The following is a 15,956-nucleotide window of genomic DNA, read 5'->3' on the forward strand; positions in this document are numbered from 1 at the left end:
CTCCGCAATGCGTGTTCTTGGGACGCATCGTATCCAAAGCCAAACTGTCGATCTCCTGAGCTGAACTGTTACGCGAGATGAATCCTACCCCAGCCAAACGGCCTTACGCAAGCCACCGATCTCCGCAGTGTGAGATGAAGAGAAGACTACGTGTTCAACCCAGCCATCCCTACCACCGAGTGCCTGTTGGGACGAGCCTCGCGCTAAGACATGCGTCAGATCTGCTTTTGTTTGTGTTAGATGAATGAGACTTCAATAAAAAAACATCCATATTTGCAGCGTATCTGTCGGGAACGAACCACATGTCGGCCAAGACACCCTGTAAGGCACATGTCACGAGTCTAGCCCAGCCTGGCCACCAATCCCTGCGGTGCGCCTGCTGTGACCGGACAAGGTGTGCGCAGTCTCACGTCTCCCACTGTCTGGCCTCGAGCCTTCACTGTAGCCGCTGTGTCCAGCACTGACTGCTGTGGGCCCTCAACACCGGCGGGCCACGCCATCCGCTGGCGTGAGTCACGACAGCCGCTGGCGGGAGCCACAGCCGCTGGCGGGAGCCACACCAGCCGCTGATGGGAGCCACACCAGCCGCTAGCAGGAGCCACGCCAGTCGCTGGCTGGAGCCATACCAGCAGCTGGTGTGAGTCACACCAGCTGCTGGCGAGAGCCACGTCAGCGGAAGGTGCGGGCCGGCCGGCCGTGCGTCGATCGGCATTAACACGTGTTCAAAACAAAACGCGAATGATTCTAAATAGCTGTATATTGCACCTCACGTCGCCAATATTGACGAAAAAATACATCACAATTCCAGTTTTATGAGCATTTCTAACATGACGCAGGCTGCCCCAACAAGTACACAAAGGGCAGTTTGGAACCGGAGGATTACACTGCCGACATGCTACTGCAATGAACGATATTGCATGGCAAATGCGCGGATCGGGTAACGGACGCCACGGATTATGCATTTCACCAAAAATAGCTTTGTCGTGTGAGGTCACATAAGGCATGGAGCCAATATCGCCACTCCGAGATGTATACACAAACCGAGCAACACCTTTGACAAAATACACTATTGTCGCAATAATATCTGTAGAGATTCTTGCAAAACGGTAACATGTGAAGAAAGTGAGACCCAAACGTCAGATCACAGCGACTGAGAACTAACATGGAATAGCAACGCACCACTTTACAGCGACTATATGTCACGTTCGACCGTCATGCAGCAGCGTTTCTCTACAACAGGTGGAGTACGTCCAGCCGCGGGTCTGAAAATTGTCACATCCCAAACCCGCATCTTAATTACCCCACGCCGACATGCAATCCTTCATGAGCTTATATGCCCCGTCATGCCATACACATGTCATTACTTTACGTCCAGTGGCATGTCAGGCATGTGTGCCCGCCGACACCCCCTAATTGAATGTGTACTTGGTTAAGCTTTTAGCATGGGATTAGACGAGATCGTCCTCTTCCTAAGGCGTACCCGTTATACTTCGACAGCCGTGGCCACGCGCACTGCAGATTTTTTGCTGCTTGATCAACACACCAAATGAGCTGTGAATGCCACTCACGCCTAAGCGCGTGACACGTGGCTGGCACGGCATATGGCTCAGGCTCTGCTCGCGACCCTCAGGAGTCTCTGCTTAGACGGAAGATGACCTGCTTAAGCCATGACCTGGCTCCCACTCGTGGCCTTCTGCTGCTGACCTGCGCTTCGGAGTCATATGTTAACCACGACCACCACAGTGGCCTCCGTCACCACAGCCCAGCTAGAAGAGCGATCGGTCGCCCCCGATCCGAGTCAGCATCGGCGGGCGCTTCGTCAAAAGGATCACGCCTCACCCCGCAGGCGAGTAGGCCATCTCCACCGACCAGGTCCTCACGTGGAGTGACCAATCCCTTCCACTCACTCCACCGTCGCCAGAAGCCCTGAGTGCATGAGGCAATCAGCTCTGCTCGCAGAGTCGCGCCACTTCGGCCGCGATCTTGTCCAGCTCGGCGGCGGCACGGGATTGCGGGTATTTGGCGCCAAAATCGTGCCCCGCCTCGCAGCAGGCGGCGAGGTCGCAGTCCAGCGGCACGGAGCCGAGCAGAGGCAGACCGAAGTCAGCCGTGACCTTGGCAGCCGAGCTATCGTCGGCGAACAGCCGGTACCGCTCCTGGACCGGGGGACAAGGTCAGACTGGTCCACGGACGTGCGTGCGTGCGTGCGTGCGTGCGTGCGTGCGTGCGTGCGTGCGTGCGTGCGTGTGTATGTGTGTGTGCGTGTGTGAGAGGGGGGGGACCATAACACTTCTCGGGTGGGAAGGCTGGTCAGACGGCTGTTCAGGTAGATAAGGCAAACCAGGCCGGTGATGTAGTGAAACTGCGAATGGTGGCATGACCAAAGCGTTGTTGAGTGCTGCTGTGACTGGGACGCAGAAACATGCCGCCAGAAGATGCACAAGTACAGCATCTGGTCTGCTGCACCAGCACTGCACGGAGAGTGCAGCGTCTGGTCTGCTGCACAATCACTGCACTGAGAGTGCACCGTCTGGTCTGCTGCACCATTACTGTACTGAGAGTGCGCCGTCTGGCCTGCTGCACCATCGCTGCACTGAGAGTATACCGTCTGGTCCGCTGCACCATCGCTGCACTGAGAGTACACCGTTGGTCCGCTGCACCATCGCTGCACTGAGGGTGCAGCGTCTGGTCTGCTGCACCATGACCGCACTGAGAGATACAGCATCTGGCCCACAGCATGTGACCGTGACGCAGCGAGGACGTGTTGCCTACATCTCGTCACGTGGGTGGCCAACGGTGCTGACCCAATAACCACGTGACCCATCCGGCAGCCGGCGCCCGGCGTCCGGACGCTGCGGCCAGCGGCCCGGAAGCCAGCTGGCGCCGCCGCCGGCGCCAGCGCGCCTGCGCGAACAGGCGGCGCGGTTGGGTGCCGCCCGACACAAGCGCGCATGCGATGAGCACCGACCCGATGCGACGGCCAAACTGTCACGCGACGGTGATGAGGGGCGTCGCGCGGGCGGCTGAGCCCGCGCGCTGCCGGTCTGTGCGCCCTGCCGCCAGCGTGCCACGTGCCGAGGTCGGGCTCGCCTCGATGGCTCTATGCATGGCCGTGTTCATCGTCTCAGCTTCTTGGCATTGCCGCAGCAGAGGCGAAATGAGGGGAATACCCGGCTGTGTCTGCTCCAGCCATCTCTGCTCTGTCTAGCGGTCTGCTGGATGCACCTTGCTGCGGGTTGAGTCACGTATGACGTGCTGCAAAGCCTCACATTTGACCGTGTTCCTTGGCTTAGCGAGCGTCGATAAAACCGGATACATGATAATTGAAGTATGATAAATTCTCCGAAAGGACCCGCATTGTTGAGAGGACTTCAGTAAACAATATGGAACGAAGTTACAGACGAATGAAGGATTGTCACCCATGTATGTTCACGTACTTGAAGCCTGAGCGTGGAACATAATGTGCGTACAAAGATGGTGTTGCCATGCTATACCATGGTGTTTACCAGCTGCATGTAAATGTGACATGACTTGTCCTGGAAATGTTAAGACCCGAATTATCGCGGCATTTAACTTCGCTGCTCAAGTTGACGGTAATTACATGATTATGAGCGCACCTTGCACCTCCTGTTCGCACATACTGTCGATACGTTGCGATATGCCACGTAATAACATGAACAAAGCATGCACTTTTCAACCCATGAAAAATTTTCATAATGCATGTATATATATATATATATATATATATATATATATATATATATATATATATACAATTCCCATCGTAAAGCACCATTTAAGTCAGCAGGACCCACATATTTTGTTCACGTGCAGTAGTACGAGTTAAACTTATCACAGAGTAGCCGACACATTCGAATGCTGTCCAGTCTGCGCCGTTCTGCACGCTCCGCTGGTATGTCGTCCGTTTACCTGACAGCAGGGGCAGACGAAGTCGGCCATGTTCTCGACGAGTCCCAGTATGTGGAGCCCGACCTTACGGCAGAAGGTGATCTGGCGACGCACCACGCCTGCCGGCACGACCGCGGCCGGTGTGACACACCTCACCGCAGCGCACGCGCACACACGCACGCACGCACGCACGCACACGCGCACGCACACGCCGGGAAGCTCGGAAGAGCTCGGCTGATGCAGAGGGTGCTCTCGGCTGCTTAACCACATGAGACACGCAGGACGGGACCGACTGCATGGCCAGGATGGCACTGAAGGCAAAATCGAACTTAAATCGGTCCCATCACAGCACGTGGACGCTTGGATGTCCTTGAGAATTTGGCGCGCAATGGATCATTCGGTGGTGCAACTGCCCCCCCCCCCCCCCCCCCCCCAGCTCCTACATCCGCTGCACAACAGCCGTGTGTTCGACAGGCGACAGGCAGTCACCGTTATTTGTCTTGTGTCAGCGATTGACAATGCTGCTACGTTGCCATTATCCAATCTAAAGAGAAGGAACACGCATCAGTTTAATACCTCAGTTGTCTACCTAGGACTGACATGAATACCGTACGAATAGCGCAGTCCACGACATTCAGAACCGTCTCCTTGCACGTCGTGCGGCAGTTCACCGCCCACTAACCACTAAATACTCTATTACGTCACGGCCGCTTCGGGGTCGTCGCAGTGAAATTATCGTTTTCACACCATTTCAGGCCGCGCTGCATTCCCTGAACTGACTGAGCCCGCTCGGCCGCCTACCGGCAATGCCCACGCGTCACGTGGTCACCGGCCCCTGTGTGTGGACTTACAGTAGGGGATTTTCCGCTGATTTGCTAGGCAGTTTGGCTTACACTCCTAGCCAGTTACAAAGAGGCAACTGTCCGTCGCAGATGGATCTGCTACTCTATCCACGTTCACCCTCCACGTACCCTTCATCCCGTACCCTCGCAACGTCTCGCCATTCCTGGAGGCGGCTTTAAACCGCACGCCGGAATGATGGTCGCCCTGACGGGGAGTGCCGCCCTCGCTGGGGGTGCCGCCATGACTGGGAGTGCCGCCCTCGCTGGGAGTGCCGCCCTGACTGGGAGTGCCGCCCTGACTGGGAGTGCCGCCCTCGCTGGGAGCGCCGCCATGACTGGGAGTGCCGCCCTCGCTGGGAGTGCCGCCCTGACTGGGAGTGCCGTCCCGGCTGAGAGTGCCGTCACGACTGGGAGTGCCGCCACGGCTGAGAGTGCCGCCACGGCTGAGAGTGCCGCCACGGCTGGGAGTGCCGCCCTCGCTGGCAGTGCCGCCATGACTGGGAGTGCCGCCCTGACTGGGAGTGCCGCCCTCGCTGGGAGTGCCGCCACGACTGCGAGTGCCGCCCTGACTGGGAGTGCCACCCTGACTGGGAGTGCCGCCCTGACTGGGAGTGCCGCCCTGACTGGGAGTACCGCCCTGACTGGGAGTGCCGCCCTCGCTGGGAGTGCCGCCACGACTGCGAGTGCCGCCCTGACTGGGAGTGCCACCCTGACTGGGAGTGCCGCCCTCGCTGGGAGTGCCGCCCTGACTGGGAGTGCCGCCCTGACTGGGAGTGCCGCCCTCGCTGGGAGCGCCGCCATGACTGGGAGTGCCGCCCTCGCTGGGAGTGCCGCCCTCGCTGGGAGTGCCGCCATGACTGGGAGTGTCGCCATGACTGGGAGTGCCGCCCGGCTGGGAGTTCCGCCCAGCTGGGAGTGCCGTCCCGGCTGAGAGTGCCGCCCTGTCGCCGCACAGCATCCGACTTGTGACCGCCGCACGGAGTAGGCCCTGCTCCCGGTGATTAACGCAGGGGCGACAGTAACTCCCCGCCGTTCGCCTCGATTAATACCATCGCTCTGAATCGGTCTGCTCATACCGAAAGAGGTCCTCGTCGGAAAGCCCACAACTACCACCGTATTTCCCTGCATGCAAGGTGTAGCAAATCAAGCGAGAGAAAATGTGAACATGATGTTCAAACTAATAGGCACGTGGCGATTTTCAGGCAAACTTCAAGACATGCACGTTGCTTTTTGCCTGATTCACGGTTTTCTGACCACGCGTCGCAACGGCGCGGCAGTTTTCCAATCATCCGATCTCGCTCTGGGCGGCCACCTGCGCGCGGTGGGGTTCTCACCGCAGGCGAGGTCCTGCGGCGTGGTCACCAGCACCACGCCGTCCGGCCTCGTCTCTCGCAACAGCTTGGCCAGACTCAGGTGCTCGTCACTGGTGCCTGTAACCAGGGACGGTCTGTCACCTGTCACGATGGCTCTCACCTTCCAACGTGTCCAGAGCAGGACTGTGTGAAGCAGTCTGGCAAGAAGGCAGGGTCAGTGAAGGTCAGCGATGCAAGCGTATTTGCCAACATTGCGCTGCCTGCGGCCAGCATGCAGGAGATGGGTGCGTTATACATTCAATACCTGATCGCTGTCTTCTGAGTTTCCCCATGTGTTAGGGTGCTGGTAACGTCAGTTGCGGCCGGGGCAGGCCGTGCAGTCGCCAGCCGGCGGGCATCACATGATTATAATTATAACACCTGATTCCTGCGCACGGCATTCAATGGATTCCTGCCTCAGATGTAGCTGATGTGGCATCAGGTTGTGATTGGGGACGTCAGCACGTGCCGCAGATAGCACGTCAGATACCGCGGATGTGGCGTCAGTCTGTGATTGGGGACGTCAGTACGCCCGTGAGCATAACCGTATGCACATGCGCTTCTCTCACATATCTCTGTCAGTCAGTCAGAGGTCAGTGGCAAACCCAAGTTGGTTAAATGACTAAAATAAACCCGAAAAGAGAAAAGAAAACAGGTAAAAAGGGAAAGGCGAAGCTGAAAATGGCTTTGTCAATGGCGAACACCATAAAACGGAGAAAGGAGATTCATACGTACAAAAGGCACCATGAGATACTAGTGAACACCGAACTGAAAGCAGATACAGGCCGGCCCAAAAAAACGCATTTAAACATATAGCACGAAAACACAAAGGCGCGAAAATCCTTACCAATCACGCGCATCCAAGAAGGATACCAATAAACAAAAGGTCATAGTCGAAATGATGACGATGATCAGAAGAGTCAAAATGCACAAATGCATTGGATGAAGCCAGCTAATGCACCGCTCATGGGAAGGACCAAAACAGACTGGCCCGACAGTGCCAGGACAGCCAGAGTAGGACTGAACTCAACCCCACGGACCGGGCCGGGACTGAATTCGAATGGACTTGATGAGACCCGAACGGAGCGAGCCCAGCTGGACTGAACCTGGCCGGACCGAATGAGCTGGACTGAGCCTAGCTAGATTGGACTGGACTGGACCTAACCGTACTGGATGGAACCCAGCCAGATCTCTCTGGCCGGACAGGACCTCGGGCGACGGGCTGGGCTGGGCGCAGACAGGAAAGGAGAGGACAGGATACTTCTCTAGACTACGAACAGCCAGAATCGCGCCCGACGGGACAGGACAGGTCAGATCTGATCAGACCAACGGGGGAAAACAGGAGCAAGCCGGGCGGGGGACACCGGCAAAGCGGTCAAAACACAGAAGTGCCAGACCGGACCACATCGGGACGGAATTATCCGGATCGGACCCGGATCGGGCAAGACTTGACTGGCTGAGGCGGAACCAGGTAAAACGGGGATCTAGCGTTACGGACTGCATACCGAAACAGGAAGGCGCAGACAGGACAAGAGAGGACAGCATGGAACGGGCCCGGATGCCTGAATTCAATCGTGCCCTATTTATCACTCCGTAAATAAAATCGGAACATTATAGTAGTTTCCAAAGAGGCCCATTATGAGCTTACCCGAAATGACTAACCCGCTCGCCGGATTTAATTTCGACATACGTGATGACCGCTGGATAGTTTTCCTACTGACTTATCTAGTATTGTGCTCTTTAATCCTTTCTATTCCAAGGATAGTCCATGTTTACTTTTACCCCCGGTGACCTCTTCCATTTTAAATTGTACTCCCGTGCATGCCCAATTCGGATTTTTCGTGCCGGCGTTATTTTCTCTTATCATCCTAAATCCTGCCGGCCTACATTCCTCCCGACTTCTCCGTTCCCCCTCAGCTTCCGGGCACCGCTTCGTTGCCATCATGGTGTTGGCTGCATGGCTACATCGCACTGGTCCTCTCCAACCCCTCCGAACCAGGAGCGGCCGCTGCTCCAAGGACGCACTTAGGCCGGTGTGGCCAGTAGCGCGATGGAAGGGGTCCGCTCTGAGGACGACACGGGTGCTTCCTTCATTCATTCTGCCACGCAGCCCTATGAGCTAAATGTTTGTCCTTTCAAAATGGCAAGAGCAGCAATCCCCGGCCCCCCCCCCCCCCCGTCCGGTGGGGACCGCACGCCCGGGCGTCGCCCCCAGTCTCCTCACCGGGGGGGTGTCGCCCCCCCCCCCCCCGTCCGGTGGGGACCGCACGCCCGGGCGTCGCCCCCGGCCTCCTCACCGGGAGGGGTGTCGCCCCCCCCCCCCCCGTCCGGTGGGGACCGCACGCCCGGGCGTCGCCCCCGGTCTCCTCACCGGGAGGGGTGTCGATGACCAGGTAGCTCAGCCGTCCCCAGAGCGTGTCGGCCAGCATGGAGCGGATCAGGTGCGTCTTGCGCGGCCCGCGGAGCGCCACCGACGACTCGTCGGACGGCAGCATCGAGCCCACTGAGAGCACCCGCACGCCGCCCAGGCTGGAGCTGCGCGACGGACAGCCGCCGTCAGCGCCGGTACGGCGACGACATTGGCACACGCGCCACGCCTGCCTCACTTCATTATTGAATACAGTTCAATGTCGTTGCTGCTGATTTGCGTCGATGCAAGTTGATTTTCTCGAAATGTTGGCATTCACACCGCATCTGCGGGACCTGCTAGCAGCTTTGACAAAATCAGATTGAGCTTCGCAGGTCATATAGTTACGCAAATTTTAAAGACCATACTCATTTTAATTAGGCAAAATCATCAGTCGACATCAGCATGATGACGAAACACGCTATATGCCTTGCCTGCGTCAATAATATTGCTGTATTTTCACTCGGAATGGTGAAAGCATGTTGACATCCTTCGTGATACGAGGACATAAATAACGCTAAACAAGACCAAATATCTTACCCTTGAGCGGGTTTGCTCCCTAGCATAGCATGCTTCCATTGGCCTCTCATCTTGTCTGATACACCAGTGAACATGCCTACTCAGTCTATTTTCTGATTGTTTCTTAGCGCAGTGGTAATCCCTTTAGCACGCGATACACGTTCAAACACATCAACAAGTTCATGGCTACATGAATTCGAACTTTATCAAGCAGTATAACTGTTATCACAGTGCAGAACCACAGCATGAATGATGGATGCGCGACCATTGTCCATCGCCACAGCTGTGGCAATGGCCAATGGTCGCACGGCCGCCTCTGGCCTCCAGAAAACACGCGCGGTCACGCCGCCTCCGGCCTCAAGCAAACTCACACATCTTAACCGCCATGACTCGGACAGACAAATTATTCCCTGCAGACACCTCCAGCATCAGGTCAGACTCACATGGACGGCCTACAGTCCCCCGGCAGACTCATATGGCCGGCCTCCAGCCCCGGCAGACCCACATGGGCGACCTCCAGCCCCAAGCAAACCCATCACATGGGCGTCCTCCGGCCCCGGCGGACTCACATGGACGGCCTCCGGTCCCAGGCGGACCCACATGGGCAGCCTCCGGTCCCAGGCGGACCCGCATGGACAGCCTCCGGTCGCAGGCGGACTTACATGGGACGCCTCCAGCCGCAGAAGACTCACATGGGCGGTTTCCAGCCCCAGGGCGTGCTGATGATGTCGGCGCCATCGACGGCCAGCAGGCGCGGCAGGCTGGGGCCGCAGATGTCCGTGTCGAGCGCAGCGACCGGGCCGCGCCGAGACAGCCGCACCACCAGGCTCGCCGCCAGCGTCGACTTGCCTGGGGGAACAGTCAGGCCGGTGGGGACGCGCGGCTCTCACGGGAGACGCCACCCGTGGGGAGTTGGCCTGCCAGGGGCTTCGATGTCACAGTCGCCAGCACCGGTCACATCCGGCAGGGCCTAGCTTCGGTAGCAGTCTGGAGAAAACAAGCAACTAAGTAGACAAATGTTCACAAAAGGATTGTGCGTTAACGTATTGCTTGGGGGCTCAAATCGCGAGTCAGTCTGACTCGTCAATTAGCCGCACGACACTGGTGTCGTGCGGCCAATTGACACTGTTACGTGCGACACTGGTGTTGCATCTACCGTCCGATGCGACTTAACTGGATCGCATTAAGTAAACCCATGCAAAACATAAAGACAGCGCTTTTTCGATCATAATTGTGCTGGCATATAAAAATGCATGGTGCAGGGCTATAGCATAAGCGGAACCAGCCAGCATCAGTGCCCACAGCCCGCCTTTACATGATGGTTACGTGGGGTACAGATTAGTGTCATCACGAGACTCGGCGAAACACGCTCCCGACTTCGCCGTTTAAAGACCGCGTTAAGTGTGTGGTGGTACCAGCGCGTTCAAACAGATGTTCTTGGTGTGCTGGGAAATGTTTGCTGGAAAATGTTTCATCGCAGTATACTATTCAAGCTGCACTTACCCACTCCTCCTTTGCCGGACATGACAAGAATTTTGTGTTTTATAGCCTTCATTCGAATGTTGAGGGCTGTTTGCTTGGGGTCTGGACCACCTGTGAAATTATACATGTGGTCAGCATCTGTTGTTACGTAACGAAAATCACACACACACACACACACACGTACACGCACACGCGCACACACACACACACACGCACACGCACACGCACACGCACACGCACACGCACACGCACACGCACACGCGCACGCGCACGCACACGCATATATATATATATATATATATATATATATATATATATATATATATATATATATATATATATATACATACCATGTTGATCCATGGCATCAACAAGCAATAAGAAAATGACGCGGGAAAACATTCAGTTATTACCTTGTGCCTGACAGAGAGCTTGACCAGGGCAGCCTTGGCATCCCAATGCTCGACCTGCCTCCTCCTGAAGACAAAAAATCCTGTTTCACTTCTGTGGAATGCTGCACCACGCTACGCGTTCAGCACCTTCTTCAAGCAGACGTCAGTGAAAATAGTATCTTAATGATGACAACAACATGGAATTCCACCACAGAATGAGCTGAATGATCCAGGGTCAAGACCATGAAACTCATTTAAGTGCACATGTGACATCCCTCATGCTTGATCTGACCCTGGCAGCATGCCAAATGTGTTTAAGTGCCCGCATGACATCGCAGTACATTGGCGCCCAACTTGCCAACTTGCGAATGCCTGCGCGTACTGTTTGGGTTGGTGTGGAGGCTGGGTGAGAGGAGCGACGAGGTCGGCACTCATTGGCAGGCGTGGCTTTAGTATTCATGGCATTTCATGGGTTTCATGTGATTTGGCTGGGATCCTGATGGTGTGATGCTTAGTGCACAGGGGGTGGGGAGCTGTATTGTTCTGTGCCCTAGTATGGGATGTAAAATATCCACACCTTGAACTGGACTGCCAGTGAATGGTGGCTTGCTGGGCCATGCCAGCCAGCACTGCATGGGAGTTAACTTCCTGACAATAGGAGTTTTCTTCCCGACACAACAGCAGTGAGAGCTATCACTGTCATAAGTGTATATCAGACAAGCTGACCAGGATGAAATGACACAGTTGGGAACATGCACAGCCTCCATGTGAGAGACCTGGGTTGGATTCCCTGCATACCCTACAGCCTCTGCAGGCACTGATATGACAGAGGTCAGTGAGAACTCTAGAGGCCAATACTGCAACCTCACAGACCAAGCCCCAAAACTCCTCAGCCACCCCCATTATCTGAGCAGGCACAGGAGACTATCACCCTATAAACAAGGCCACCAGTGTTAACAATGATAAACAAATAGTAATAGGTATTAGTTATGAGGATGGGCAAACAAAGGCACAAGATTCACATAAGTTGCATTCCAAGCTGGTGCACTGATGGAATAAAATGACTCAAAAGAATATTCACTGCACAGGATAGCACCTCTATTCAAGTGAGGCAAAAGAAGTTGGTGTGCCTTGTGAAGGATTGAACAGACAATATTTTGGATCACTTATCTGAAAAATCAGCTGCAAGTGTGAGCAATTTCAAGACAGAGAATAACACTGTGGGGAGCAACATGGTGCACCTGGTGGAAAACACTTGGGGAAACCAGCCCAATCACCAATCATTCTATCAACAAGAACAATCATAAATATGATACAAGCTGTTCAGGACTATCCAACATTGGTTAGAGAGTCAGTCTATTGGATAGCCCAATTTTAAAATAGAAGTGCACCTCACTTATTGATGTTTCAGCCTTTTCAGAAAACATGGTCTTGACTATATGGTTTTTGTTGCTACTTGGTGACTCAAATGCACAATGAAATTAATGACTCCACACCTCACTAAACTTAATGACTCACAAAACAAATGCAACCTTGTTGAACAGCCATACATCATATACTGTATGAGCACCTGAACCTTATGGCATAATGTTAATCAGCTTGAGGGTGATCACATGCCATGCCACTTGGGGCATTGTGTCAGTGATGGTGGCCAACAACAGGAGTTCATTTATTGCCAAGTTAATAGTTTAGTACCATAACCCCTTAAGTTTTTTCATCATTGCTGGTATTGAGTGCTGTAAGGCAGTGGTGGAATTAATATCTGTTGCAAGCTTATAAACTAGCCTAGAACCACTTTGGGAGACATTCTTGTTGATTTGCTGCGGACAGGAATCATGAACAGTTGGGTTCACATCAGAACTTCCCTAGCCTTAACTAGATACATGAAACATTCAATAACTGAAAGCTACTTAAAGCTCGATAGATGACCATATAGTGAATGAATTTGTGCACTGGAACAAAATTTGAGAAAAACAAATTGCTGCCACGTGACGCGGGGAATGAATGCCTTCACATCTCACCAAAGCATTTGGGCATCTTGTGATATCTTCATCCATCCCTGTCAACTAAAATTATCTTTTCACTTGTAGAGAAGTTTACACCTTCAAAACCATAAGCCATAGATGAGAGGAACGTCCTGTTCAAGACATTGCCGTCCTCCAAAATTCCACACTCCACATTCCATTCCTTTTACAACTTCCACAAGTGTCCCTACAGCGCCGTATACGCTTTAATAATCGGAGGAAGTTCCCAGGTGTATTCGCTAATGGCGATCGAAAGCTTGCAAAACTGTGAAATGTGTGTCTTTTGACGAATGAAAACAACAACAATGACGTCATTACACTGCAGTTGGCCCTCAGAGCAAGTCAGTGTTCGAGGTAGCGAGCATAGTGTCGTGAACTGATCATAGCTACGAGACTTGCGCACCTGTTTCCAATGCGGGTGCTTGGCACGCAGCACACAGTGCAGTGTATCGGAGGATGGCCCCGTCTGAAATTCAAGGATTGGTGGGCGGCAATTTTGTTCGCATTGCACGATGGGCTGGTGTTTTTTGTTGATCTGTGGCATCAAAATGGTGAATGACGTTGGCTTACAAGGCCATTTATAAAAATATTGCTTTCTGGGCTCTTGAGAAAGCATAAGAACACAATATTTTAACCACTCGTCCCCTTCCATCGCGATTTGCCTGACCATTACGGTTGCATTGCCACAAAATGAATTGCATGACCATCAATTGAAATTCCTCTTTTCAGGCTGCATGTGAGGGGTAAACAAGACCATGCCACAAGTAGATAAAGATGGCTTTATTCTTGTCAGGCACAAGAATTCTCGTGGTCCGCCAGCATCCCTTATAACCAAGGGTGTGGCGCCACCAACTGACCTGAAGCCGGATGTCATTAATGTCCCAGCTGTCATCAAGTATGTCATACATGGTCTGAGGCATGCTTATGCTCATGCATGGGAACATATGCTTGAACTGTTTCAGCAGTAGATGAAAAATGAAGCTATGTCATATATCATGATTAGCTTGTTTTGAAATGTTCATTAAACAGGTCAACAACTTATACCACTGTGGGTGTTTGGTATATCTTATTCTATACCATACTTTAATAGTTAGCATGATGAATCAATGGAGACAAGCTATCAAGACAACTGATTTGATAACAGCCAGCATGAACTTGCATGACCTTGCTCACTTTTGTTTGGTATATGATAACCATAACATACTGTATAATTGTGTGTGTGTGTGTGTGTGTGTGTGCACATGTGCATGTGCATAGACATAACTAGTCTTGAATGATACTTAAGGTCATTTCAGGTTTAGTACCATTTTATGCACTCATCAATTTCATAATAACAGCTTGCACTCCACCTATTGATTAACCCTCCACCTGATTGGGGGCTTGAAGCACCCTCATAAGGTGTGTTGAGGATGCCTCTGGCATGTTGTGCAATCATGTCTAAATTTTCAGTGACTATGGGGCATCCACTGTGTGTGTGTCTTGATGTCAAAATGTGCTTGTGGCTTTTCTAATTTGGAGCAGCCGCGATTCTTTGAGGAACACTGCATGATAATTTATGGCCTTGGTGGGCGGGCGGACCATGTCGCGCGCGAGGTTGGCCGACATCACTGCATGAACGAAATGAGATCTGGGGTGTAGTTACTGTTCAGGTGGACGGACATAAGCCCCCCCCCCCAACTTGGGTGTCAGTGCTCACCCCAGCTGTGGGAAGACAGTGTCAGAATCCGGTGAGAAGCCTGCTTGTTGGCATATTTCGGCCGCAGGTTAGGTCATTTTTCACTGTTGAGCCCCGCGACTCGTTTTCGGAATCACGTCGCCGAGCCATAATTGATACATGTATGTATATGTATTGATACATATACATATACTGGAAAGTGCGATCGTTTGGAAAATTTGAACTGTGACCTGGCATAATTGGGTCAATTATTGGCCTGAAACCTCAAAACTAGCACAAATCGCAAGATTTCCTTGAGATTAATCTGCTGGTGTTTTCTACCAAACTCTATCTTTATTACTTTGGAAACGCAAGCGGAGGGCATCTACATTTCACCAGCGGCACCTTTCCCCAGGAAAATTGAGCGTCTGCGCGTGAGGCTCACCTCGTCCCGCTACCTGCCACGCTTCCTGGCCGCCGTCGACGACTGCCTGTCCGAGCAGCGCGCCGGCCAGAGCGCCGTCGCCGCGCCCAACATCGTCTGCTACGGCTTGGGACACGTGGCCAGCGCGCCGGCGCCCCAGTACCAGCTGGCGCTGCTACTGGAGCTGCGCGCGCACCTGAGCGCACCGCGGGTCGAGGCGTACGACCCGGTCTTCTGGCCGGAGGAGGCGGCGCTGCTGAGCCGACTGGGATTGCACGTGCTGGAACAGGACGAACAGTGCGGCCGCCGGCTGACGGAGCCCACTGTCCTCTACATGCCCCACTGTGAGAACGTCCACTACAACAACCTGCTGCGCGCCAACTGGCATCCGGACGTGCTGCCGCGCTGCCTGCTGATCGGCAACAGCCTGGCCTCGATCGCGCTCAAGCTGCCGCCCAGCCTGCTGCGCGAGTTCGCGTTCGTGGAGCGCGGCGCGGCGCACGCGGCCGAGCGCGGGGTCGGTGAGCGCATCGACGAGCCTGAGCTGCTGGCGCCCTTCAACGACACGGCTGTGCACTGGTTCAGCGCGGCGCGGCTGCGCGCGCTGCCGGCCTACTTCTGGGACGAGGCGCCGACGCAGTACGAGCCGCCAGAGCCGCAAACCGACTCCTCCGACGATGGCGGTCGCGCCAAGCCGCGCCGCCGCCGCCGCAAGAAGTCGCGCAACCACAACTGAGCCGCGTAGGTCTGGCGGCCGACGCCGTGCGGCGGTGGTGGCTGCCGTGTTGGCAGCGCTGGCGGCCGGCGTGGCGGCGGTGCGCTACGGCGGCGCCCCTGGCGGCGATACGGTACTTTGCGACCGCGGTCAGTTCCGCCTGGCAGGCATGGCGGCGTGCCGGCCGCTGCTCGGGTGCGCCGACCTGGCTGAGCTGAGTCTCGGCCCGCTGATCG

The 15,956-nt window shown here is 54.4% G+C and overlaps 2 protein-coding genes across 5 annotated transcripts; one reads left to right on the forward strand and one right to left on the reverse strand.

Annotated features, from left to right (window-relative positions):
• Nucleotides 1–757: 757 nt before the first annotated feature.
• LOC119108624 (cytosolic Fe-S cluster assembly factor NBP35) lies at nucleotides 758–13,140 on the reverse strand. Its single transcript, XM_037232224.1, has 8 exons — nucleotides 12,925–13,140; nucleotides 10,925–10,988; nucleotides 10,533–10,622; nucleotides 9,722–9,878; nucleotides 8,475–8,638; nucleotides 6,086–6,181; nucleotides 3,931–4,028; nucleotides 758–2,156 (listed from the first exon to the last, which is right to left on the reverse strand). Exons 1-8 carry the CDS (start codon nucleotides 12,958–12,960, stop codon nucleotides 1,944–1,946), a joined length of 918 nt encoding a protein of 305 aa, XP_037088119.1. The 5' UTR covers nucleotides 12,961–13,140; the 3' UTR covers nucleotides 758–1,943.
• A 221-nt stretch (nucleotides 13,141–13,361) lies between these two features.
• LOC119108484 (protein SENSITIVITY TO RED LIGHT REDUCED 1) lies at nucleotides 13,362–15,751 on the forward strand. Of its 4 annotated transcripts, none has more exons than XM_037232058.1 (3): nucleotides 13,362–13,373; nucleotides 13,657–13,822; nucleotides 14,997–15,751. In XM_037232058.1, the coding sequence occupies exons 2-3, from the start codon at nucleotides 13,683–13,685 to the stop codon at nucleotides 15,739–15,741; spliced, it is 885 nt and encodes a 294-aa protein (XP_037087953.1). In that variant the 5' UTR covers nucleotides 13,362–13,373; nucleotides 13,657–13,682; the 3' UTR covers nucleotides 15,742–15,751. The 4 variants fall into 4 exon arrangements, with proteins under 4 accessions (XP_037087953.1, XP_037087950.1, XP_037087954.1 ...); XM_037232055.1 differs by having other exon boundaries at nucleotides 13,363–13,410; XM_037232059.1 differs by lacking the exon at nucleotides 13,362–13,373 and adding an exon at nucleotides 13,378–13,391.
• The last annotated feature ends 205 nt before the right edge of the window (nucleotides 15,752–15,956 follow it).

The sequence above is a fragment of the Pollicipes pollicipes genome, unplaced genomic scaffold (genome assembly GCF_011947565.3).
Source record: "Pollicipes pollicipes isolate AB1234 unplaced genomic scaffold, Ppol_2.1 Scaffold_6686;HRSCAF=7923_pilon_pilon_pilon, whole genome shotgun sequence".
Classification (NCBI taxonomy): Eukaryota; Metazoa; Arthropoda; class Thecostraca; order Pollicipedomorpha; family Pollicipedidae; genus Pollicipes; species Pollicipes pollicipes.